This window comes from Macaca fascicularis, chromosome 1 (assembly GCF_037993035.2).
Source record: "Macaca fascicularis isolate 582-1 chromosome 1, T2T-MFA8v1.1".
NCBI lineage: Eukaryota > Metazoa > Chordata > Mammalia > Primates > Cercopithecidae > Macaca > Macaca fascicularis.
Genome location: NC_088375.1, coordinates 99,451,913 through 99,479,636, shown reverse-complemented (window position 1 = coordinate 99,479,636; position 27,724 = coordinate 99,451,913). Strand labels below are relative to the sequence as shown.

The window sequence follows — 27,724 nt, the reverse complement described above, 5'->3', positions numbered from 1 at the left end:
AGTGAAACAATTCAGAAGTAAATAAAATAAAAGTGAGATTTAATGACACTCTCCCCCAATTTCACTCCCTTCCTCAGAGGTAACCCCTTAGAAGCTTGTAGTACATCTTTCCAGAACTTTCCCCATATACTCATATTCATATAAGCACATATCCACCTATACATATTATATTTTGTTCATTTTTGTTGTTATTGTTAGCATATTACATAATGCATCTTATTCTGCAACTTGCTTTTTTATAATAATTCCACATACACATAAACACACAACTGCAAACTCCACTCAATATTTTTCACATTTCACATTAAATGGGAGGAGAAATGCTTAAAAAAAAAGTATTTGAGGGTGTGTGGAAAGGAAAAAATGGTATTACTTTGACTTTCTTTTATTCCTAAAAGATTCGGGTCATTTTGGCCACCAAAACAGGAACTTTCTCCTGTATGGGCAGTTGCCTACTACACGGCCATTTCTTCCTTTCTTCTTTGCTAACAGAACTTGATTTTGTTTAGCAATATTGTGATCATGAGCTGTAGAGAAGGCTAGACCTTTTCCAGCATCAGTGTGTGCACTTTCAATTAGTCTAAACCAGTGGTTCTCAGATTTGAGCTACATCAGAGCCATTTGGAGGGCTTGTTAAAAATACAACTTGGTGGGTTCTACTCTACCCTCAGAGTTTCTGATTCCTGTGGAGCTTGAGAATGTGCATTTCTAACAAGTTTTCAGGTAATGCTGATCTTGGTACAAGGACCACACTTTGAGAACTGCTGTTCTACGCCAGTTATGGTGTTCTATTGCCTTGCCATGCTTAGGACTAAGCACATGATACAGTTCTGGACAATTAATCCTCAGGAATGATCTGCTAGAGGGATTCTGGGACACAGGAAGTAACGAGCCCTTTCTCAGTCTTTGGACATGGTGATGCTTAAAGATGTGATGCTTAAAGATGTGATGCTGGGAGCTACTATTGCAGCCTTCTTGCTTCCAGAGAAGAGTGGCTGACATGCTGAGGGTAGCAAAGCAAAGAGAGGGAAGAATCTGGGTTACTGATGACATTATTGTAGATTAAACAGCTCTGGAGCTGCCCTAACTTCAAGAAACTTAATATGTGAGACAGTAAAACACTTATTGTCATTTAAGCCATTTGAGCAGAATTTTCTGTACTTGCTGCAGAAAACCACCTGATTCATTCATATACCTCTCTCTCAGTGCTCAGGGAGACTCCAGCTGATGTAGTAGCAGAGCAATTTACTTGAAGCAAGATTTTGGATATTTTAGGTTGTTTCTAATTTTCATTATCATTCAGTAGCTCTGCAAAGACTAGCAGTGCTTTTGTGTATTTTGGCATATTTCCAAAGGTCATTTTCCCAGAAGCAAAATTACAATGTCATGGCTATATAAATGTCTAAGGTTTTGATAGTTTTTCCAAATCTCTTTCCAAAACAATTGTTTTAATTTCTACCCTATTCAGGAATATATCCAAGTTCATTTAATTATGTTCTTTTTTCTTAATTGTAGACAATTTCATAGATGAGAAATGGGGTCTCATCATTTTTATTTGCATTTATTTGATTACTAGCATGGAATCAACTTTTACCATGTGTCTGTCAACCAGTTGCATTTCCTCTTTCATATTGCTGTTAGATGGAAAGCACTTAGTACCATGTCTAGCCTACTTGGATATTTATATTTTGTTTAAATGTTTTGGGGTTTCTCTATTGATATCCCTGCCTTTGCCTATTTATCAAAACTCTATGTTCTTCTCACTAATTTCTTATATAATAAAAATACCCCTTTGCAGGGAGATATGAATTTTTACACATTTTTTTTTTCCAGTTTGCAGTTAGTAGTTTGTTTTTGGTTGGTTTTAGTTTTGTATCATTCCGAAATTTATAAGTTTTGTGAAGGTCTTTTCTTTTCTCACTTTTTTTTTTTTTTTTTTTTTTTGAGACAGAGTCTTACTCTGTTGCCCAGGCTGGAGTGCCGTGGCATGATCTCCACTCACTGCAACCTTTGCCTCACCTCCTGGGTTCAAGTGAGCACGTTTGGCTAATTTTTGTATTTTCAGTAGGGACAGGGTTTCACCATGTTGGCCAGCTGGTATCGAACTTCTGACCTCATATGATCCACCTGCCTCAGCCTCCCAAAGTGCTAGGATTACAGGCATGAGCCACCATGCCTGGTCTCTTTTCTTTCCTTCTTTTTTTTTTTTTTCTTTCAATTTTTTCCTAAGCTTAGAAATCTTTCTTCCTTCAGAGAATTTACTCAAGATTCAATTCTGTTATCCTCTGGTGTGTTCATAGCTTGATTCTTGTGGTTCACTCTATGATCCTTATGAAACAGATTTGCTTGCATTCTGAGAGGAGCTGTCTGCTTAACAACTTGCCTGGCTTGAGGGACATACTAATGCCTTTTAGCTCCCTGCTTTTTGACTCTCTTTACAACTCTTCTTAGAACGCAACAAAAAGAGATATAAAATAAGTGACATAAAGATGTGAAGTGCTTAAACTATTTATTTTATATTGCTGACTTTTTTCCACGTATCTTTCCTTTCTGATTAGTACTTAAAATCAATGCAGAAGCACCTTAAAGATAGAAATGGCTAAACATTCTTAAACCTTTCAATCATAGGATGCCAGAACAGGCTCTAGAGTAGATAATGTCTATACTGAGATCAAAGAGTCTCCCCTAGAGCAGAGTTTGTTGTATTCTGAGTATGAGGAGAGTAGGATAGTGCGATGAAGCTGCAGTGGAGTAAATGGGTCTTGGTACTACAGTGCTTTACAGGACACATCTAGGAGTTTGGGCTTTGTCCTGAGGGTGTGGATGTGGGGAAAAGAAAGAGAGATCAGCCTATTATTGTGTCTATATAGAAAGAAGTAGACATAAGAGACTCCATTTGGTTCTGTATTTGAGATGCTGTTAATCTGTGACCCTACCCCCAACTTTGTCCTTGCAAGAGACATGTGCTGTGGTGACTCAAGGTTTAATGGACTTTGGGCTGTGCAGGATGTGTCTTTGTTAAACAAGTGCCTGAAGGCAGCTTGCTGGTTAAAAATCCTGCCCATCCCTGGGCAATGGAACATCTCGGTGTGAGACCCGATTGTATGCTCTGTTTACTGAGATAGGAGAAAACCACCTTATGGCATAAGGTGGGACGTGCTGGTGGGACTTGCTGGAGCAATGCTGCTAAGAGGTTTATGGAGATGTTTGCATATGCGTATCAAGGCACAGCATTTTCCTTTGAACTTACTCATGTCACAGAGATCTTTGTCCATGTCTTACTGCTAATTTTCTCCCTTCGATGATCCTATTGTCCTGCCACTCTCTTATCTTTAAGATGGTAAAGATAATTATCAAAAAATACTAAGGGAACTCAGAGACCGGTGCCAGCGTGGGTCCTCTGTAAGCTGAGCGCCGGTCCCTTGGGCCCACTTTTTCTTTCTCTATACTTTGTCTCTGTGTCTCATTTCTTTTCTCAAGTCTCTCGTTCCACCTAAGGAGAAACGCCCACAGGTGTGGAGGGGCAGGCCACCCCTTCATCTGGTGCCCAACGTGAGAGCTTTTCTCTAAGGTGAAGGCACGCCGGAGCGTGGTCATTGAGGACAAGTCGAGGAGAGACTCCCGAGTACGTCTGCAGTCAGCCTTGTGGTAAGCTTGTGCGCTCGGAAGAACCTAGGGTAACAATGGGACAAACTAAAAGTAAACATGCCTCTTATCGCAGCTTTACTAAAATTCTTTTAAAAAGAGGGGGAGTTAAAGTCTCTACAAAAAATCTAATTACGCTATTTCAAACAATAGAACAGTTTTGTCCGTGGTTTCAGGAACAGGGAACTTTAGATCTAAAAGACTGGGAAAAAATTGGCAAAGAATTAAAACAAGCAAGTAGGGAAGGTAAAATCATCCCACTTACAGTATGGAATGATTGGGTCATTATTAAAGTAGTTTTAGAACCATTTCAAACAGAAGAAGATAGCGTTCCAGTTTCTGATGTCCCTAAAAGCTGTGCAGTAGATTGTGAAAAAGAGGCAGGGATAGAATCCCGAAAAGGAAAAGAAAGTTCACACTGTAAATGTGTAGCAAAGCCGGTAATGGCTCAGTCAACGCAAAATGTTGACAATAATCAATTACAGGAGGTGATATATCCTGAAACGTTAAAATTAGAGGGAAAAGGTCCAGAATTAGCAGAGCCATCAGAGTCTAAACCACGATGGCCAACTCCTCTTACAGCAGCTCAAATGCCTGTAACTTTACAACCTCAAATGCAGGTTAAAGGAGTGCAAACTCCAAAAGAAGATCAAATAGAAAAAGATAGAGTCTCTGTCATGGCAATGCCAATCCAAATACAGTGTCCACAATATCAGCTGGTAGAAAATAAGACCCAGCCGCCAGTAGCCTATCAATACTGGCCGCCTGGCCGGGCGCGGTGGCTCAAGCCTGTAATCCCAGCACTTTGGGAGGCCGAGACGGGCGGATCACGAGGTCAGGAGATCGAGACCATCCTGGCTGACACGGTGAAACCCCGTCTCTACTTTAAAAAATACAAAAAACTAGCCGGGCGAGGTGGCGGCGCCTGTAGTCCCAGCTACTCGGGAGGCTGAGGCAGGAGAATGGCGTGAACCCAGGAGGCGGAGCTTGCAGTGAGCTGAGATCCGGCCACTGCACTCCAGCCTGGGCGGCAGAGCAAGACTCCGTCTCAAAAAAAAAAAAAAAAAAAATCCTGGCCGCCAGCCGAACTGCAGTATCGGCAGCCCCCAGAAAATCTGTCTGGACAGCCAGGAACATTTCCAGCACCACAGGGCAGGTCGCCATATCCTCAGCCGCCCACCATGAGACTTAATCCTACAGCACTGCCTAATACACAGGGTAGTGCATTACATAAAATTATTGATGAGGCAAGAAAACAAGGAGACATTGAGGCGTGGCAATTCCCAGTAATATTAGAAGCAAGACCACCTGGAGAAGGGGCCCAAGAGGGAGAGCCTCCCATAGCTGAAGCCAGATATAAGTCCTTTTCTATAAAAATGCTAAAAGAAATGAAAGAGGGAGTAAAACAATATGGACCCAACTCTCCTTACATGAGAACATTATTAGATTCCATTGCTCATGGACATAGGCTCATTCCTTATAATTGGGAGATTCTGGCAAAATCCTCACTCTCACCCTCTCAATTTTTACAATTTAAGACTTGGTGGATTGATGGGGCACAAGTACAGGTCCTAAGAAATAGGACTGCCAATCCTCCAATTAACATAGATGCAGATCAACTATTAGGAATAGGTCAAAATTGGAGCACTGTTGACCAACAAGTAATAATGCCAAATGAGGCCATTGAGCAAATCAGGGCTATCTGCCTTAGGGCCTGGGAGAAAATCCAAGACCCAGGAACTGCCTGCCCCTCCTTTAATACAATAAGACAAGGCTCTAAAGAGCCCTACCCTGATTTTGTAGCAAGGCTTCAAGATGCTGCTCAAAAGTCAATTACCGATGAGAATGCCTGAGAATGCCCGTAAGGTCATAGTGGAGTTGATGGCATATGAAAACTCCAATCCTGATTGTCAATCAGCCATTAAACCATTAAAAGGAAGGGTTCCCACAGGATCAGATGTAATCTCAGAGTACGTTAAAGCCTGTGATGGAGGAGCTATGCATAAAGCTATGCTTATGGCTCAAGCAATCACAGGAGTTGCTTTAGGACGACAAATTAGAACATTTGGGGGAAGATGTTATAATTGTGGTCAAATCGGTCATCTAAAAAAGAATTGCCTAGTCTCAAATAAACAAAATGTAACTACTCAAACTACTACAACAACAGATAAAGAGCCACCTGGCGTATGTCCAAGATGTAAAAAGGGAAAACATGGGGCAATCAATGTCGTTCTAAATTAGATAAAAATGGGCAACCACTGTTGGGAAACAAGAGGAGGGGCCAGCCTCAGGCCCCGCAACAAACTGGGGCATTCCAAATTCAGTCCTTTGTTCCTCAGGGTTTTCAGGAAGGACAACCCCCACTGTCACAAGTGTCTCAGGGAATAAGCCAGTTATCACAATACAGCAATTATCCCCCCTGTCCCCTGCCACAAGCGGCAGTGCAGCAGTAGATTTATGCACCATACAAGCAGTCTCTCTGCTTCCAGGGGAGCCTCCACGAAAAATCCCCACAGGGGTATACGGCCCATTGCCTGAGGAGACTGTAGGACTAATCTTAGGAAGATCAGGTTTAAATCTAAAAGGAGTTCAAATTCATACTGGTGTGGTTGATTCAGACTATAAAGGTGAAATTCAATTGGTTATTAGTTCCTCAATTCCTTGGAGTGCCAGTCCAGGAGACAGGATTGCTCAATTATTACTCTTACCTTATATTAAAGTTGGAAACAGTGAGATAAAAAGAACAGGAGGGTTTGGAAGCACTGATCCGGCAGGAAAGCCTGCATGTTGGGCAAGTCAGGTCTCTGAGAGCAGACCTGTGTGTAAGGCCATTATTCAAGGAAAACAGTTTGAAGGGTTGGTAGACACTGGAGCAGATATCTCTGTCATTGCTTTAAATCAGTGGCCAAAAAATTGGCCTAAACAAAAGGCTGTTACAAGACTTGTCGGCGTAGGCACGGCTTCGGAAGTGTATGAAAGTACAATGATTTTACATTGTTTAGGACCAGATAATCAAGAAAGTACTGTTCAGTCAATGATTACTTCAATTCCTGTTAATCTATGGGGTCAAGATTTATTACAACAATGGGGTGTGGAAATCATTATGCCCGCTCCATTACACAGCCCCACGAGTCAAAAAATCATGACTAAGATGGGATATATACCAGGAAAGCGGTTAGGAAAAAATGAAAATGGCATTAAAGTCCCAATTGAGACTGAGAAAAATCAAGAAAGAAAAGGAATAGGGTATCTTTTTTAGGGGCGGCCACTGTAGAGCCTCCTAAACCCATTCCATTAACTTGGAAAACAGAAAAACCGGTATGGGTAAATCAGTGGCCGCTACCGAAACAAAAACTGGAGGCTTTACATTTATTAGCAAAGGAACAATTAGAAAAGGGACACATTGAACCTTCATTCTCGCCCTGGAATTCTCCTGTATTTGTAATTCAGAAAAAATCAGGCAAATGGCGTATGTTAATGGATTTAAGAGCCGTAAATGCTATAATTCAACCCATGGGGCCTCTTCAACCCGGATTGCCCTCTCTGGCCATGATCCCAAAAGACTGGCCTTTAATTATAATTGATCTAAAGGATTGCTTTTTTACCATTCCTCTGGCAGAGCAAGATTGTGAAAAATTTGCCTTTACTATACCAGCCATAAATAATAAAGAACCAGCCACCAGGTTGCAGTGGAAAGTACTACCTCAGGGAATGCTTAATAGTCCAACTATTTGTCAAACTTTCTTAGGTCAAGTCCTTCAACCAGTTAGAGACAAATTTTCAGATTGTTATATCATTCACTATATTGATGATATTTTATGTGCTGCAGAAACAAGTGACAAATTAATTGACTGTTACACATTTCTGCAAGCAGAGGTTGCCAACGCAGGACTAAAAATAGCATCTGATAAGATCCAAACCTCTGCTCCTTTTCATTATTTAGGGATGCAAATAGAAAACAGAAAAATTAAGCCACAAAAAATAAAAATAAGAAAAGACACATTAAAAACATTAAATGACTTTCAAAAATTGTTAGGCGATATTAATTGGATTCGTCCAACTCTAGGCATTCCCACTTATGCCATGTCAAATTTGTTCTCTGTCCTAAGAGGAGATCCAGACTTAAATAGTAAAAGAATATTAACCCCAGAGGCAACAAAAGAAATTAAATTAGTGGAAGAAAAAATTAAGTCTGCGCAAATAAGTAGAATAGATCCCTTAGCCCCACTCCAACTTTTAATTTTTGCTACTGCACATTCTCCAACAGGCATCATTATTCAAAATACTGATCTTGTGGAGTGGTCATTCCTTCCTCACAGTACAATTAAAACTTTTACATTGTACTTGGATCAAATAGCTACATTAATTGGTCAGGCAAGATTACGAAAAATAAAATTGTGTGGTAATGATCCAGACAAAATAGTTGTTCCTTTAACCAAGGAACAAGTTAAACAAGCCTTTATCAATTCTGGTGCATGGCAGATTGGCATTGCTGATTTTGTGGGAATTATTGATAATCATTACCCAAAAACAAAAATCTTCCAGTTTTTAAAATTGACTACTTGGATTTTACCTAAAATTACCAGACATGAACCTTTAGAAAATGCTCTGACAGTATTTACTGATGGTTTCAGCAATGGAAAAGCGGCTCACACAGGGCCAAAAGTGCGAGTAATCAAAACTCAATATCAATCGATATTGGGCAGAGTTGGTTGCAGTCATTACAGTGTTACAAGATTTTAATCAACCTGTTAATAAATAATCAGATAATCAGATTCTGCTTATGTAGTACAGGCTACAAGGGATGTTGAGACAGCTCTAATTAAATATAGCATGGATGATCAGTTAAACCAGCTGTTCAGTTTATTACAACAAACTGTAAGAAAAAGGAATTTTGCATTTTATATCACTCATATTCAAGCACACACTAATTTACCAGGACCTTTAACTAAAGCAAATGAACAAGCTGACTTACTGGTATCCTCTGCATTCATAAAAGCACAAGAACTTCATGCTTTTTTGACTCAAGTAAATGCAGCAGGGTTAAAAAACAAATTTGATGTCACATGGAAACAGGCAAAAGATATTGTACAACACTGCGCCCAGTGTCAAGTACTACACCTGCCCACTCAAGAGGCAGGAGTTAATCCCAGAGGTCTGTGTCCTAATGCATTATGGCAAATGGATGTTACCCATGTACCTTCATTCGGAAAATTATCATATGTTCATGTAACAGTTGATACTTATTCACATTTCATATGGGCAACCTGCCAGACAGGAGAAAGTACTTCCCATGTTAAAAAACATTTATTATCTTGTTTTGCTGTAATGGGAGTTCCAGAAAAAATTAAAACTGACAATGGACCAGGTTATTGTAGTAAAGCTTTCCAAAAATTCTTAAATCAGTGGAATATTACACATACAACAGGAATTCCTTATAATTCCCAAGGACAGGCCATAGTTGAAAGAACTAATAGAACACTCAAAACTCAGTTAGTTAAACAAAAGAAGGGGGAGACAGTAAGGAGTGTACCACTCCTCAGATGCAGCTTAATCTAGCATTCTATACTTTAAATTTTTTAAACATTTATAGAAATCAGACTACTACTTCTGCAGAACAACATCTTACCGGTAAAAAGAACAGTCCACATGAAGGAAAACTGATTTGGTGGAAAGAAAACAAAAATAAGACATGGGAAATAGGGAAGGTGATAACCTGTGGAAGAGGTTTTGCTTGTGTTTCACCAGGAGAAAATCAGCTTCCTGTTTGGATACCCACTAAACATTTAAAGTTCTACAATGAACCCATCGGAGATGCAAAGAAAAGCGCCTCCATGGAGACGGAAACACCACAATCGAGCACCATTGACTCACATGATGAACCGAGTGGTGATATCAGAAGAACAGATGAAGTCACCATGCACCAAGAAGGCAGAGCTGCCAACCTGGACACAGTTAAAGAAGCTGACACCGTTAGCTGGAAAAAGCCTAGCTAGCACAAAGGTGACACAAACCCCAGAAAAAATGCTACTTGCAGCTTTAATGATTGTATCAAGGTGGTAAGTCTCCCCATGCCTGCAGGAGCAGCTGCAGCTGCAGCTAATTATACCTACTGGGCCTATGTGCCTTTCTCGCCCTTAATTCGGGCAGTCACATGGATGGATAATCCTATTGAAGTATATGTTAATAATAGTGTGTGGGTACCTGGTCCCACAGATGATCGTTGCCCTGCCAAACCGGAGGAAGAAGGATTGATGATAAATATTTCCATTGGGTATCGTTATCCTCCTATTTGCCTAGGGAGAGCACCAGGATGTTTAATGCCTGCTATCCAAAATTGGTTGGTAGAAGTACCTACTGTCAGTCCCACCAGTAGATTTACTATCACATGGTAAGCGGAATGTCACTCAAACCACAGGTAAACTATTTACAAGACTTTTCTTATCAAAGATCATTAAAATTTAGGCCAAAAGGGAAAACTTTCCCCAAAGAGATTTCCAAAGAATCAAAAGATTTAGTTTGGGAAGCATGTGTGGCCGATAGTGCGGTGATATTACAAAACAATACATTCGGAACTGTTATAGATTGGGCACCTCGAGGTCAATTCTACCACAATTGCACAGGACAAACTCAATTCTGTCCCAGTGCACTAGTGAGTCCAACTGTTGATAGTGACTTAACAGAAAATTTAGACAAAGGTAAGCACAAAAAATTACAGTCTTTCTACCCTTGGATATGGGGAGAAAAGGGAATCTCTACTCCAAGACCAAAAATAATAAGTCCTGTTTTTGGTCCTGAACATCCAGAATTATGGAGGCTTACTGTAGCTTCATACCACCTTAGAATTTGGTCTGGAAATCAAACTATAGAAACAAGAGATTATAAGCCATTTTACTCTATCAACCTAAATTCCAGTCTAACAGTTCCTTTACAAGTTGTGTAAAGTCACCTTATATGTTAGTCACAGGAAATATAGTTATTAAACCAGACTCCCAAACCATAACTTGTGAAAATTGCAGATTGTTTACTTGCATTGATTCGACTTTTGATTGGCAGCACCGTATTCTGCTAGTGAGAGCAAGAGAAGGCGTGTGGATCCCTGTGTCCATGGACCGACCATGGGAGGCCTCACCATCCATCCATATTTTGACTGAAGTATTAAAAGGTATTTTAAATAGATCCAAAAGATTCATTTTTACTTTAATTGCAGTGATTATGGGATTAATTGCAGTCACAGCTACAGCCACTGTGGCAGGAGTTGCATTGCACTCTTCTGTTCAGACAGTAAGCTTTGTGGACAATTGGCAAAAGAATTCCACAAGGTTGTGGAATTCACAATCTGGTATCAATCAAAAATTGGCAAATCAAATTAATGATCTTAGACAAACTGTCATTTGGATGGGAGATAGACTCATGAGCTTGGAACATTGTTTCCAGTTACAGTGTGACTGGAATACGTCAGATTTTCGTATTACACCCCAAGTTTATAATGAGTCTAAACATCACTGGGACATGGTTAGACGCCATCTACAGGGAAGAGAAGATAATCTCACTTTAGACATTTCTAAATTAAAAGAACAAATGTTTGAAGCCTCTCAAAGTCACTTAAATATTGTGCCTGGAGCTGAGGTGTTAGATCAAGTGGCAAAACATCTTTATGGATTAAACCCCACGACTTGGATTAAGTCTATTGGGAACTCTACTGCAGTAAATTTTGGAATTATGTGTCTCTGTTTTATCGGCTTGTTTTTAGTGTGCCGGACCAGTCGAAGAATCCTGCGTCAGAATCGAGAGAATGAACAAGCCTTCATCGCCATGGCACATTTATATAGAGAAAAAGGGAGAAAGAATGTTGCAGGAAGTCAGGGACCTTGAATGCAGGGACCAGCTGAAGCCATGGCAGAAAAACATAAAATGTGAAGATTTCATGGATATTTATTAGTTCTCCAAAATTAATACGTTTGTAATTTCCTATGTCTTTAATCTCTTAATTCCATCATCTTCTATGTAAGCTGAGGAGGATATATGTCACCTCAGGACCCTGTGATGATTGCCTTAACTGCACAAATTGTTTGTAGAGCATGTGTGTTTAAACAATATGAAATCTGGGCATCCTGAAAAAAGAACTGGGTAACAGCGATGTTCAGGGAACAAGGGAGGCAACCTTGAACTGGCCGCCGGTGAGCCGGATGGAACAGAGCCATATTTCTTCTCTTTTTAAATGCAAATAGGAGAAATATCGCTGAATTCTTTTACTCAGCAAGGAATATCCCTGAGAAAGAGAATGCGCTCTGAGGGTAGGTCTATAAACGACCCCCTTGGAAGTGTGCCACCTTTTACAGTTGAAGCCAAAGGGATGAAATAAGCCCCGGCCTCCTGTAGCACTCCCAGGCTTATTAGGAAATTCCCACCTAATAAATTTTGGTCAGACGTGTTGTCTGCTCTCAAACCCTGTTTCCTGGTAAGATGTTATCAATGACAATGCATGCCCAAAATTTCATTAGCAATCTTAATTTTAACGCCATCCTGTGATCTCATCCTGCCTCCACTTGCTTTGTGATATTTTATTACTTTGTGAAGTATGTGATCTCTGTGTTGATACCAGAAACTGAGGCAATTGCAGGAGTTGCTAATGGCCTCGCAAATCTTAACCCTGTCACTTTGGTTAAGACCATCTAAAGTACTGCTGTTGTAAATTTCATATTAATCCTTGTGTGCCTGTTCTGTCTGCAGGTATACCCAACAGTTCCAAAGAGACAGCGACCATCGAGAACGAGTCATGATGACAATGGTGGTTTTGTTGAAAAGAAAAGGGGGAAATGTGGGGAAAAGAAAGAGAGATCAGCCTGTTACTGTGTCTATATAGAAAGAAGTAGACATAAGAGACTCCATTTGGTTCTGTATTTGAGATGCTGTTAATCTGTGACCCTACCCCCAACCTTGTCCTTGCAAGAGACATGTGCTGTGGTGACTTAAGGTTTAATGGATTTTGGGCCGATGATCCTATTGTCCTGCCACTCTCTTATCTTTAAGATGGTAAAGATAATTATCAATAAATACTAAGGGAACTCAGAGACCGGTGCCAGCGTGGGTCCTCTGTAAGCTGAGCGCCAGTCCCCTGGGCCCACTTTTTCTTTCTCTATACTTTGTCTCTGTGTCTCATTTCTTTTCTCAAGTCTCTCAAGAAGAAACGCCCACAGGTGTGGAGGGGCAGGCCACCCCTTCATGTGGGGAGCCACTGAATTATTTGAAGCAGGAAAGTGACATAATATAATTTGTACTTTGACAAAATTACTCTGGTTGCTGCTTGTAAATAGGTTGGAGGAGTAAGACTGGGAGCAGAAAGATGAGTTGGTCTCTGCACAGTGGCAGATGAAGACGGCCTCAGACTAAGGTAATGGTGGTAGGGTTGAGATATTTAGCAAGGAGAATCAGCACAATTGGATGTGGGTTATGACAGAGAAGGTGGGAATCACAATGACATCCAGATTCCTGGCTCAGGAGGTGCCATTCCCTGAGGTGGGGAATACGATGGAAAGAAGCTTAGCTGGAAGGGGTTGGGGAGAGATAGTAAGTTCAGGTTTGGATATTCTGAGTTTGAGGTGCCTGTGGACATAGCAGAGGAGTGGTCAATATCAGCTGGGTAACTGGAAGGAGAAATCTGGGCTAGAACTAGAGACACAGACTGGAGTTGAATTGTGCTTTTAGAAAATTCACTGGAAGCCAAAGAGATGACTCCTTATTTGCTGATGCCTTGCAGCAGGTCTATTTCCAGTGACAAGGAGGCAAGTTGGAATTGGTTAGAGCCTCAGTCACAGTTCTTCAAATGTTCTTGTCGAGTATTTACTTGCTACTAAGCAGAACAGCCTCAACCTTCCCCAGGACCATTTTCCAGCATTCTTTAGCGTGTTTGGCTTAGGACCAAGTTCCCACCCACCTGAATCTTTACCCTTGCTGGAGACACATGCACTCGATACAGTTAAAGGGCAAAACAGGCTGACGGGAAGGTTCCAAGCCATTTGAGTTGCAGACCCTATGTGTTAGAATCTAACTCCTAGTTTTCTACTACAACTTCGAATGCCACCCTCTTCACTAAGTGTCTAAAGCCAGAGTGTGGATAAATGAAACAAGCCTTTCTTTCCGAGTACCACTGCCTGAAGTCATGCTGAGGTCAAGAGACATTCAATCAGAAGAGCAGACCAAGTGGCTTAAGTTAAGTGTGCCTGGGTTCTCCTTGCTCTGTACTTTTTTTGTTTTTTTTTTTTTTTTTTTTTTGAGATGGAGTCTCGCTCTTGTCACCCAAGCTGGAGTGCAGTAGTGTGATTTCGGCTCACTGCAACCCCCACCTCCCAGGTTCAAGCAATTCTTCTGCCTCCGCCTCCTGAGTAGCTGGGACTACAGGCACCCACCACCATGCCCGTCTAATTTTTGTACTTTTTTTTTTTTTTTTTTTTTTTTTTGAGACGGAGTCTCGCTGTGTCACCCAGGCTGGAGTGCAGTGGCGCGATCTCGGCTCACTGCAAGCTCCGCCTCCCGGGTTTACGCCATTCTCCTGCCTCAGCCTCCGAGTAGCTGGGACTACAGGCGCCCGCCACCACGCCCGGTTAGTTTTTTGTATTTTTAGTAGAGACGGGGTTTCACCATGTTAGCCAGGATGGTCTCGATCTCCTGACTTCGTGATCCACCCGCCTCGGCCTCCCAAAGTACTGGGATTACAGGCTTGAGCCACCGCGCCCGGCCATTTTTGTACTTTTAGTAGGGATAGGGTTTTGCCATGTTGGCCAGGCTGGTCTCCCACTCCTGACCTCAGGTGATCCCCTCCCCAGCCCCCACCCTGGCCTCGGCCTCCTAAAGTGCTAGCATTACAGGTGTGAGCCACTGTGCCCGGCCTGGGCCTGCTCTGGACTATTACTCTCACTCCCCTAGACCGTTAGCTGGCTGTTTCTTATGTTAAACCATTCAGATCTCTCTTTAATCTCCTTGAAAACTGGGTTCCTTTGTCCTGCAGAAGAGATGCACATTGTCCACGTTCGTTTCAACAGAGGGCAGTAGAGAACAGCAAACAGTTTACATTTCTAAGCCCTGAAGGAACAAAACAAATCCATATCCAACATTCTCTCCAGGTCAAGGTACCCAAAATATGGCACACTGTGCTTCATGTGTTCATAAATGAGGCATGTCTTTGTGAAGGGAGGGCAGATCCCAGAGAGTCAGCGACTCGTAGACGACCCTTCCTCTTGTGAACAACAGTTTAGCTATGTGTAACTCATGGAAGGCTTTATGGAGAAGGAGTTTCATCTTGAAGGATAAGTATGCGTTGGCAAGATAGCTTTGTTCACAGAAAGCAGCATGGGCTCAAACATGGCAACAGCATGGCAAGTTTGGGGAAGTTCGGAATAGGATTGGGCAGAATCTGACAAGACCACGATATACCTCAAGACCCTAGGTGCTGGAATCTTCAGGATGGCACATAGCATCCTGTGCCGTGGGGCAGCTGTGATATTTAGATACACTCTCAGATGCTATGTGCCATCCTGAAGTGTTTGAATGTCACTTTGAAGGGTTTAACATCATCTTGAAAGCAATGGAAAATCATTGAAGAATTTTGAGCAGGATGGTGATCTGACCTGTTAGGCAATTTGAGATTTTCTTGTTTGTTTTTAATTGAGATATATCATGGTCTTGTTAATCTTTTAAACTTTAGCCAACCAGGTGGGTATGTAGTGATACTGCGTTTTTAGTGTGCGTTTCTCTGATACGTAGTGACTTACTATCTTTTTATGTGCTTATTTGTTCATTTGGATATCCTTTTTTGTGATGTTTCTGTTTAAGTCTTTTGCACACTTATGAATTAGCTTATCTTCTTCTCATTGATTTTTAATGTTTTTTTTTTATGTATTTTAGATATGTCTCTTGTCAAATATACCTATTACAAATATTTCTCCTATTCTGTGGCTTGCCTACCAACTCTTTAAATGATGTCTTAGTTGTTTTTTTTGTTTGTTTTTTTTTTGAGGCAAAGTCTTGCTCTGTTGCCCAGGCTGGAGTGCAGTGGCGCAAGCTTGGCTCACTGTAACCTCTACCTCCCAAGCTCAAGTGATTCTCATGCCTCAGCCTCCGGAGTAGATGGGACTACAGGCACGCACCAGCATGCCTGACTAATTTTTTAAATTTTTATTTAGTAGAGATGGAATTTCACCATGTTGCTCAGGCTGGAAAATTTTTAAAAAAATATACTTCAATAATGATTATACCAAAAATATATTTTGTATTATTTGACAAAATCCATAATGTATATTTGGGAGATAAATGAATACAATTATGAAGGTCATTGAAGCATGACTCTTCTAAAACAAGTTAATAACACATTCTACAGAAAACCTTTTAGACATTACAATCTCTAACCTGTAAATAGAACTCTAAATACCTTTTCCCCATCTCAGTGGTAGTTTCTGCCACATCACTTTCAGAAGGCTCATAAGCCAACTCACGTACAACTGTAATATTAATAAGGAAAGCAGTTAGTGTCAAAGGAAGAGGATTGAAAGTAGAAGTGTTGTGAAACTCCTCTTTTACTTTGTTGCATGCTATCAAAATCACTGCCAATAATGTGAAAGTCAGGTCAATTTCCATAGGTAAATCAATTATCTTTTACCTCTTTGAAAGAAAATTTTTGCAGAAGAGGGCTGAAAATTTCTTGAGCCATTTCAGCACAAATAATGGAAGTTCAGTTCTCACCACGGTACAACTCTACTCTGCTGTCATCTTCATTGTGATAGTGGCAGAAGTTTAGCAGGGTGCAAGTGACCACTAAATGACATCTTTTGATGAACAAACAATTGATAAATCTTTTTGAAAACCCTGTGAAAGATGAATTGGAATGGAGCAAGACTGAGGCAGGATGACTAGTTAAGGACTTGTTTCAGCCCTTCTGCCATTTGAGGACACACAGAAGCTACCATCTAAGAAGCAGAGAGCAACCCCTCACCAGAGAGTGTACTGGCGCCTTGATCTTGCACTTCCCAGATTCTAGAGCTATAAGAAATAAACTCCTGGGGCCAGGCGCGGTGGCTCAAGCCTGTAATCCCAGCACTTTGGGAGGCTGAAACGGGTGGATCACGAGGTCAGGAGATCGAGACCATCCTAGCTAACATGGTGAAACCCCGTCTCTACTAAAAAAAAAAAAAAAAAAAAAATACAAAAAACTAGCCGGGCGAGGTGGCGGGCGCCTGTAGTCCCAGCTACTCGGGGGGCTGAGGCAGGAGAAGGGCGTGAACCTGGGAGGCGGAGCTTGCAGTGAGCTGAGATCCGGCCACTGCACTCCAGCCTGGACCACAGAGCAAGACTCCGTCTCAAAAAAAAAAAAAAAAAAAGAAAGAAACTTCTGTTGTTTATAACTAGGAGGCAGTTGTACTATTATTTTTACTATTTTACGGTTGAGAAAACCAAGGCATGGGGAAATTAAATGACCTGCTTAAAGATTTTCTACTGCTAATAATTGGCAAGAGGAAAAGAAATGTGCAAGAACTTTATTGATTGGATGGGAATGGTAAATACATTAATTTGAAAGATTTTGTCTTAGTAGATCTTAGAGAAAGAAGAGTAAATTTTGGAGAAATAAGTGAATTTTGTTTTAGAAAAAAAAATGTGTGTGTGTGTTTTACTTTTCAGACAGAGTCTCTCTCTGTTGCCCAGGCTGGAGTGCAGTGGCATGATCTCGGTTCACTGCACCCTCCGTCTCCCAGGTTGAAGTGATTCTCCTGCCTCAGCCTCCTGAGTTGCTGGGACTACATGCCACCACGCCTGGCTAATTTTTGTGTTTTTAGTAGAGATGGGGTTTTGCCAAGTTGGCCAGGCTGATCTCAAACTCCTGACATCCTTGACCTCCCATAGTTCTGGGATTACAGGCATGAGCCACTGCACCCAGCCAAAAATAAATGTTTTGAAATGGAAATGCCTAATAGGTAGCTATCATCATATTGTATATATTATATATGATAAATATATATAAATATATATAAAATAAATATATTTTTTCTAGAGTTAAGTAGAAAAGTGTTGGCCAGAGATAAAGACTGAGGAGTCATCAGCATATAGGGAGTAAAGCAAGGCTCTCATTCTCAGCACTATTGACACATGGGGCCAGATAATTCTTTGTTGTGGGGTGCTCTCCACTGGAGGACATTTAGTAGCTTTCTTGGCCTCCACTCAATAGATGCCAGGGGCAACCCTCTCCACTTGTAATAGCCAAAAGTGTCTCCAAACATTGGCAAATGTCCCCCGGGAGCGGGGGCCAAAATCATCTCTGTTGAGAACCACTGGTGTAGAAGAAGCCAAGAATGTAGATAAAATCATTTAGAAGTAGTGAGACATATACAGGACCATGTTTCTTTTTTTCTTTTTTTTTTTTTTTTGAGACGGAGTCTTGCTCTGTAGCCCGGGCTGGAGTGCAGTGGCCGGATCGCAGCTCACTGCAAGCTCCGCCTCCCAGGTTTACGCCATTCTCCTGCCTCAGCCTCCCGAGCAGCTGGGACTACAGACGCCCGCCACCTCGCCCGGCTAGTTTTTTGTATTTTTTTAGTAGAGATGGGGTTTCACGGTGTTGCCAGGATGGTCTCGGTCTCCTGACCTCGTGATCCACCCGTCTCGGCCTCCCAAAGTGCTGGGATTACAGGCTTGAGCCACCGCGCCCGGCAGGACCATGTTTCTTAGCCCTTTAAAGTTCATTTTCAACCTTTTTGAACATAAACATACTTTCTTTAGTTTTATCTTAATTTTCATATCTAGTTTGTCAACTTTACAAGTATTAAATTGTATTATAATGCTAACAAAGCTTTTAAAATTGCCAGGCGCGGTGGCTCAAGCCTGTAATCCCAGCACTTTGGGAGGCCGAGACGGGCGGATCACAAGGTCAGGAGATCGAGACCATCCTGGCTAACATGGTGAAACCCCGTCTCTACTAAAAATACAAAAAACTAGCCGGGCGAGGTGGCGGGCGCCTGTAGTCCCAGCTACTCAGGAGGCTGAGGCAGGAGAATGGCGTAAACCCGGGAGGCGGAGCTTGCAGTGAGCTGAGATCCGGCTACTGCACTCCAGCCTGGGCGACAGAGAGAGACTCCGTCTCAAAAAAAAAAAAAGCTTTTAAAATTACACCTCTACCTCTCTCCTTCCCTCTCCAACTCTGAGGCACCCCTTGAGGAAGTCTCTTCTCACTTAGAAAATTATTGATAGAGAATTACGTAGAGGACAGAAAGTTGAACAAACACCAATATTTAATGGGCAGGTGAAGATAGTGTTCAGGGAGAGTAACACGAGTCATCAGAGGGACACCAGGAGGGGAACCCTGGTAAGTCGTGATGAAACAGATGGTGAATGAGTTCAGAGTATTTTGTCCCTGCAAACAGCAAGGGTACATCCTAAAAGACTGCATGCTGCCTGTGGAGTTCATAAATCACTTCTTAGAGAAGTGAGAGAATTCTGACTTCTCCCTGGGCTTAGAGTAAAAAAGGCATTTCCAGTGATAGGGCCCAGTACAACATTTAGGACAACTCAGGGAAGAAAACTTTGAGATTCAGAAAGAAAAATGACTTCTGTCAAGGAAGAGATAAGGAAGACTGCAGATGAGGAGATGGCCTGAAGTTTTGGTCTCAAAGGGAAGATCAGAAAACAAGATCTGGGTTCCCATTTATTTTGGAAGCAAAGTATTATTGTGCATTAGAAACTAGGCTTGGCGGCCGTGCGTGGTGGCTCAAGCCTGTAATCCCAGCACTTTGGGAGGCCGAGACGGGCGGATCATGAGGTCAGGAGATCGAGACCATCCTGGCTAACACGGTGAAACCCCGTCTCTACTAAAAAATACAAAAAAACTAGCCGGGCACAGAGGTGGGTGTCTGTAGTCCCAGCTACTCAGGAGGCTGAGGCAGGAGAATGGCCTAAACCTAGGAGGCAGAGCTTGCAGTGAGTTGAGATCGCGCCACTGTACTCCAGCCTGGGTGGCAGAGCGAGACTCTGTCTCAAAAAAAAAAAAGAAACTAGGCTTGACTACTCTTCTTTTGCTCATCTTTGTATCTTAGAAAACTTTTCTTTTAAAATCTTCCAGCCAGTTGAGTTGGCCAAGAGAAAGATTTAGATATTTTGATATTTCTGCATTTCTTTGTGGCTGGCTAGAGTGGTGGCACTGGCATCCTAGCTTTCCAATTAAAAATTTTAAAATAAAGATCTGGCCGGGCGCGGTGGCTCATGCCTGTAATCCCAGCACTTTGGGAGGCCGAGGGGGGTGGATCACCTGAGGTCGGGAGTTCCAAACCCCATCTCTATTAAAAATACAAAATTAGCCGGGCATGATGGCACATGCCTGTAATCCCAGCTACTTGGCAGGAGAATTGCTTGAACCCAGGAGGCAGAGGTTGTGGTGAGCTGAGACTGCGCCATTGCACTCCAGCCTGGGCAACAAGAACAAAACCCTGTCTCAAAAAATAAAATAAAATAAAATAAAGTAAAATAAAATAAAATAAAATAAAATGAAGATCTATGGGTATTTTAATAATGCTTTATTTATCTTTGGTTTTCAGCAGTTTAAATATGATATATTTAGGAGAGAGAGAGAGAAAGAGAGAGAGAGAGAGTGTGTGTGTGTGTGTGTGTGTGTGTATTTTAGTCTGCCTATGCTTCTCTGTCCTTCTTGGATCTGTGGTTTGATAACTTCCATTATTTTTGAAAAATTGTTGGGCATTTTCTCTTTAAATGTTTCTTCTCTCTCATTCTTTCTCTCTTATTTGGGATTTCAATTACATATATGTTAGGCCAGTTTATATTGTCCCACAGTTCTTGGGTGTTCTGTTCTATTTTCTTTTTTTTTACTCTTTGAATTTCAGTTTGGGTAATTTCTATGAGCCCATTTTCAAAGTACTGATATTTTTCTCAGCTGTATGGCATTTACTGATGACCCTGTGAAATACACTCTTCTCTTTTACTCTGTTTTAAAATTTTCTAACATTTCCGTTTGACTCTTCCTATAGTTTCTATCTTTCTGCTGAAATTCGCCATCTGTTTATGTATATTGTCTACCTTTTCCACTAGAGCCTTTAACATGTTAAATATGGTTATAATTAATGGTTTGATTTTAAAATTTCCCTATTTGATAGTACCAACATCTGAATCATCTTTGAGGCATTTTCTATTGCTTGCATTGTCTGTTGATAGGATTTTTAAACCTTGCTTTTCTGTGTTGGCTCATTGTTTTTATTGAATTCTGGATATTATGTGTAGGACAGTAGGGACTGAGGTAAATTGTATTTATGGTTGGAAATGAGCACCCCTCTTATTCTGGTAAGCTCTTAGTGTGGGCCAATCTAGTCAAGAGTTGAGCTGGGTTCGGGTTTTGTTGTTGCCATAGTTACCTTCAAATTCTTCTAGTGTTGTCTTGTGCTTGGGTGGAGGCAGCATTTCAGTAGACCAAGAGATGCTGGTATTCCTGGAGGGTATTTTCTCAATTTTCCTGCACTACCCCAACTTTAAGCCTTCCTAAAGTATGTGCCTGCACCTCAGAGATTCTCTCTTCAGTGGCAGAGTACTTTTGCTTCTTACTCAGTACTTGCTAGCCTGGGAGGTAGGGCAGAGATTTCTCCGTTGTGAAGCTGCCTTTGCAGAATATATGTATAAATAAGGAAAGAAATCTGGCCGGGCGTGGTGGCTCATATTTGTAATCCTAGCACTTTGGGAAGCTGAGGCCGGTGGATCTACTTGAGGTCAGGAGTTCGAGACTAGCCTGGCCAAGATGGTGAAATCCAGTCTCTACTAAAAATACAAAATTAGCTGGGCATGGTGGCAGGCGCCTGTAATCCCAGTTACTCGGGAGGCTGAGGCAGGCAGAGAATTGCTTGAACCAGGGAGGCAAAGCTTGCAGTGAGCCGAGTTCCCACCACTGCACTCTAGCCTGGATGACAGAGCAAGACTCCATCTCAATAAATAAATAAATAAATAAAAATAAAAAATAAATAAATAGAGAAATCTAACATGACTGACTCCATCCTGCTTCTAACCCATATATATATACATATATATATGTATATATATATGTATGTATTTTGCTTATTCTAGCATGGAGATCAAAATAGCTATGAGAGAAATTTATAGTTAAACTTTGGGGCAAGGGAAACTGAACTCCCTCCTGTTCAAGATTGAAACTGCATTCATAAGGCAAGGTTAAAATATGGTAGGGACTTTAACTCTGCTGAATAATAGACTCAGTTAAACAATGACCTGCCATTGCTTAGTGCGTCTTCCTCACTTCCTTGCTTTCCGTGTGTCCTTATGGTAGCATGTTGCTTACTGCTCCAGAGTCACGTAACCGGGGGTCGCAAAATTTATAACTTCCCCAACTACTCCTATAGATAACATCACTATTGTGAAACCTGAAGAACGAGTCTTCGAGTCTTCGAGATATTTTTCAGATTCAGCATTTCAGTAGACCAAGAGACGCCACTAGGTCCTGAGATCCACCCACTCCTGGGAACTGACTTGGCTGCGCGAAGACAGCTTTAGACGCCTCCTGTAATTTCATCCCCAGCCAATCAATTGTTCCAGTTTCCAAGCCTCCTGCCCACCAAAGTACTCTTGAAAAACCCTAGTCTCTGAATTGTGGGGGAGACGGGTTTGAGAAATTGCTCCCTGCTCTCTTCACATGGCTGGCCCTGTGATGATTAAACTCTTTCTTTGCTGCAATACCCGCTGTTCTCATTGGTTTTTTCAGGGCAGTGGCTAAGAAGAACATGTGGGTCTGTGACAGCTGTTCTAGTCCCACCTCAGTTTTAGTCGGGCCTTCTGTCCCTGGATCTTGAGGATAGGGCTTTTTCAGTGATCCTAGATCTCACTCAATGGTAAAAGACCTGTAATCATCTAGGCTGGGGATGGTTTCCAGCCCCTTCCCCAAAGGTAGAGAGATTTTTTTTTTTTTTTCCTGTTCCTTTCCTCCAGGTATAATGGGCTCTTTTCCTGTGCCCTGGGCCCTTCTTCTAGTGATTTAAGACATTTGTTCCTTAGAAAAAAAGGATTCAGGTGGGCTTCATGCCTTTCCCAGAATGATGGCTGCTCCATTACCTAGGTATGTATTCCCTGGTCACAAGCTTTTCATGAGCTCTGGTGGAGGGCCATGAAGATGCTTCAAATGGGTGGGAATGCCCGTTGTATCGTGAGTTCTGAGTTCTTGGCCACATCTGGCTTTCAGCGATTTATTAAAAATTTTAGCTGAATTCCTCTAACCCATTTGAATAGCAGTCCTATCTTCCTTCCACGCTGTCTTACAGGTGAGCCTGTGCTCATATCCTAGCCCTCTTTAGAAACACCTGTCTTTTCTTAGATTTCAGGGTACTTGGTTGCCTCACTACCTCAGCACTCCAATGGGTTCAAGAAAAGTTACCACTTTGTGTATTATCTGTTTTTTCAGGTGTTTCTAATTAATACAGATTTTTTGGGGGGAGTGTTTCTAATTAAAACATTTTAATGAGGCTGGTTTTCACAGCTGTTTTTATACCATAAATCAAAATAGCCAAGTCCAAAATGAAAAATCATCAGAATGGCAGAGCATAATGAGTTTAAGCACAGAAATTAGATGAAGTTATCTGTTTCTCACATGACTTGATAATCTAAAAAGCAGAAAGTAAAATGGTGTGTTTTAAAAGTTATCAAAAGTGTCCTTGAGGTTGGCCCCAAATGTGTCCTGATGGCCATGCAGGCAGGAGTTGTGCTATGTAGGCAGGCTCTGCTATTTGCTCTTCGCACCTCTGGTTAGTTTACAATCTCTCCTTGTTCTAACTTTTCACCAAAGCCTGATACTGGCGTTTGTTTTCCTTGAGGCCATGTTGTTTCTCATTTAAACATGATTTCCATTTTATGACTGTCCTAACCCTTCATGGTACAAGCCTGTTTCTCTGAGCTACTACATTCTTCATACATTTTTGTTATTACTTCTTCATATTCAGAACTACCCTCCAAAATGGAGGGCTCTTTTCTGACCATGTTCTCAGCTGTTGTACAGGGGACAGGGGCTGATCATGCTGGGTGGTTTGAAAAGCCTAGGGGAGGCCAAGTAGGGGAGACCTACTGCCAGGACTATCTCTCCAAGCTCTATTCCTGGGGCTTCCACCCTCACATTCTAGAGGAAAGCATACTGCCACTCATCCAAATTGTGTGCTGTGACTGCTAGTGAAATCTGATCAGCTCTGGGGCCCTTGGCTCTTGGCTGTCAATGCAGGATGATACTGGGCTACAGGAGGAAGAGGTAAGGAAGAGAGAGTATGCAGATATGTCTGAAATCGCAATCTTTCTGATTAGATATTTTGGCTCTATAATCAATTATTTCTTCTAACACTCACGCTTTTCCTCAATTTTTATTTATTTATTTATTTTGAGACTGAATCACTCACTTTGTTGCCCAGGCGGGAGTGCAGTGGTGTGATCTTGGCTCACTACAACCTCCGCCTCCCGGGTTCAAGCAATTCTCCTGTCTCAGCCTTCTGAGTAGCTGGGATTACAGGCACGTGCCACAACGCCCGGCTAATTTTTTGTATTTTTAGTAGAGATGGGGTTTCATCATGTTGGCCAGGCTTGTCTTGAACTCCTGACCTGAGGTGATCCACCTGCCTCGGCCTCCCAAAGTGCTGGGATTACAGGGGTGAGGCATCGTGCCCAGCCTCAATTTTTAATTCTACTCCTTTCTGCTCTAATTCAGGTAAAGCACAGGATAGGTTAGTATTGTTTTCATATCTGTCTCCTGCATGTATCCCGTCTTTCCCATTGTAATGAGGGTTCCTCAGGACAGAGACCACTGTTCTTCTCATTTCTTCATCTTTTCCTCCCATCCATCCCCACCCCATCTTTCTTACCTAGCAGAGTCAACATTGGGTTAGAGCACTGGATATGGATTGAGTAAATCAGTCACTAGTTGATCCCCATGAGTTATTGCTTTCCTGCTCAGAATTTGTTTCTATTGTCACTCTCGGTATCATTTCCCTCCAGTGATTCCTGAAGACCTCGTTTTACTTCTGTAATTCTTCCAGGGCGCAAGTTAACTGCAGCCTGCCCTTCTGCTCCGGTCAGAGTAAACTCTTCTCCTAGGGCCTCTACTGAGACTGGAGGTCACAGGAAAGAACAGGTGCTGAGCAGGAACTTCCACTGTCCTCTTGTACAAAATACTTTTCCCAGTTTCTAGAACAATAAACTGAGACCCGATTGAAGGCCTTTTCCATAAGACTACTCAACCAGCAGCAATACTTACCTTCGTATTTGCAACGTTACTCAAATACCTTGGTCAGAGGAGATCTCCTTTTAACTTTTATTGTATATTTATTTAGTAGAGGCAGAGATCTCCTTTATTTACATTCCAATCACTTTTAGGATCTGTCCTGCCTTATCAGTCTGCCAATAAATGCACAAGGAGAAATGGATGATGGGAACTTGATGGTGGCAAGATTTGTTTCTTTTTTCTTTTTCTTTTTCTTTTTTTGAGACAAAGTCTTGCTCTGCCACCCAGGCTGGAGTGCAGTGGCATGATCTTGGCTCACAGCAACCTCCACCTCCTCGGTTCAAGCAATTCTCCTGCCTCAGCCTCCCAAGTAGCTGGGATTATGAGTGTGCGACATCACAGCTGGCTAATTTTTATCTTTTTAGTAGAGATGGAGTTTTACCATGCTGGTCAGGCTGGTCTCGAACTCCTGACTTCAAGTGATCTGGCTGCCTCAGCCTCCCAAAGTGTTGGGATAACAGGCATGAGCCACCACGCCTGGCTGACAAGATTTGTTTCAAACTGGCCCTGGACCCAGCACCCTCCCATCTGCTTCTGACTCCTCCTCACACATCAGTCCTTCTGCTTTGGATACATGATTAATGGACATCTCTGGTTCTCAACCCTTCTGCTTTCTCTCCAGGGGATGGCATGATGGCATATGTCTTCCTTCCTGGCTAGCACCTTTTTAGGGTGGCGCTCACAGTAAGCTATCTCTTTGTCCTCTGCTTAGGTTCAATGAGGAATGCCTAGCCCTGTAGAAATGTGATTGGACAAAGGGTATAGTCTGATGCTAACAGACTGATGGGGAAAACTTAGCAAGGCCTGTGTGTTCAGATTCTTCTTGGCCTGTGTACCATTCCTTCCTCCTGGGTGTGGGGAAGTACTCCTCTGAAATGAGGGTCTTTAATGACTTTTCTCTGTTGCTTTGCATTTGCTTCTTTGTCAACGATGAGTTGACTATATTCATGTGAGCCTATCTGGGGGCTCTCTATTCTGTTCCATTAATCTATTTGTCTGTTCTCTCACCAATAATCGGATGCTGTTTACAAGTTCTTCCTGGTTCTAATCACCGTGTTCCTAATGATGATAAGCATTGAGTCATTTCCAATTTTACCCAGTGTCACCAGTTGGGGCACAGAAACAATACCCCAGCGTATGGCACTTTGGCCTGCTGAGTGCTTTGAAGTAAAGGAGATTGGAAGGCCTCCGAAGCAAGGTCTCTCTGACATTCTCTTGCCCTCCTGTCTTTTACCCTTCCTTCTCCCCTGAAGCAAGTCAGAAACCAAAATCCGTCTTCCCCAAAACAAGCCATAAAACTCAGAAAGGTTACTCTCTCCCTCCTCCCTGGCTGAAGTGACCCACCCACCTCGGCCTCGCAAAGTGCTGGGATTACAGGCGTGAGCTAACACCCTCAGCGGGGTATTTGCATTTCTAACGGGTTGTTAGAGATGATGATGCTTTAACACAAAGACCTGAATTCCCCGAGGAGGTGTGGCTGATGCTTAGACCCGGCTGAGGCCTCTCCAACCAGAGCCTCCATCAGTCAATCATTCTTTCTGTTTGTTTTCCTGGTGGTTGCATTCTCTGCCAGGTTTCCCCCTCCTTTGGGGTTGGCAGCTGATTGTAGTGCCTGGCTGTCTCAGCTTATGGGGAAGTGGCTATAAGGAGGAAACTGTAGAGAGGATTGATAAAAACAACCACAGGGATTCACTGAGCCTGTGGTCAGGATATCAAGAGGAAGAGAAACAAAATTCAACCAAGCAAAACAAAAAGAAAGGAGTACATTCTGAATCAAGCGGCTGGAATCTGAGAGTATGTAAAATTGGAACAGTTTGAATTTATAGCATTTATCTGCCTTCCCAAAGTGGGTCTATAAACACTAGTCCCAACTTGAAGCAGAGACTAGACTCTTCCAGACTTTTAATGATAATAATGATAAAGACTAAATTTATATGGCAGGTTCTATGTTTAGCATTATTTATGGATTTTCTCATTTAATCTTCACAACATTATACGGTGAGTACTAATGTAATCTCTATTTCACAGATGAGACGACAGAGTTTAAAAAGGATGAATAGGCCAGGCGCAGTGGCTCACACCTGTAATCCTAGCACTCTGGGAGGCCGAGGTGGGTGGATTACTGAGGTCAGGAGTTCAAGGCCAGCCTGGCCAACATGGTGAAACCCCTTCTCTACTAAAAATACAAAAGTAGCCGGGCGTGGTGGTGCGTGCCTCTAATCCCAGCTACTTGGGAGACAGAGGCTAGAGAATCGCTTGAACCTAGGAAGCAGAGGTTGCAGTGAGCTGAGATCATGCCACTGCACTCCATCCTGGGTGACAGAGCAAGACTCTGAAAAAAAAAAAAAGATAAATAATATATCCAAGATTGCACAGCTGATAAGAGACGCAATGAGGCTCTTGATCTGGGTCTGTCTCCAAGCATCTTTATTATGATTATCATGATTTTTGAGTTATTCATACTTTTCCCATTACCAGAATACACATTTTATATCAAATCATCCCTTTCAAATAATTCTCCTTTCTTTTTTTCCTTAGAGAAAAGTCTTGCTCTGTTGTCCAGGCTGGAGTGCAGTGACATGATCTCAGCTCACTGCGACTTCTGCCTCCCGGGTTCAAGTGATTCTTGTGCCTCAGCCTCCCAATTAGCTGGGACTAAAGGCATGCGCCACCATGCCCAGGTAATTTTTGTTTTTTATAGAGACAGGGTTTCACAATATTGGCCAGGCTACTCTTGAACTCCTGACTTCAAGTGATCTGCCCACCTAGGCCTCCCAC

The 27,724-nt window shown here is 42.1% G+C and overlaps 1 protein-coding gene across 1 annotated transcript; it reads left to right on the top strand.

The window, feature by feature from the left end:
- Positions 1 to 9,713: 9,713 nt before the first annotated feature.
- Positions 9,714 to 12,352, top strand: LOC135970474 (endogenous retrovirus group K member 7 Env polyprotein-like). Its single transcript, XM_065543118.2, is given in 2 exon segments — positions 9,714 to 10,577; positions 10,580 to 12,352. Coding segments are annotated over 2 exon segments (1,485 nt in total). The 5' UTR covers positions 9,714 to 10,033; the 3' UTR covers positions 11,521 to 12,352.
- The last annotated feature ends 15,372 nt before the right edge of the window (positions 12,353 to 27,724 follow it).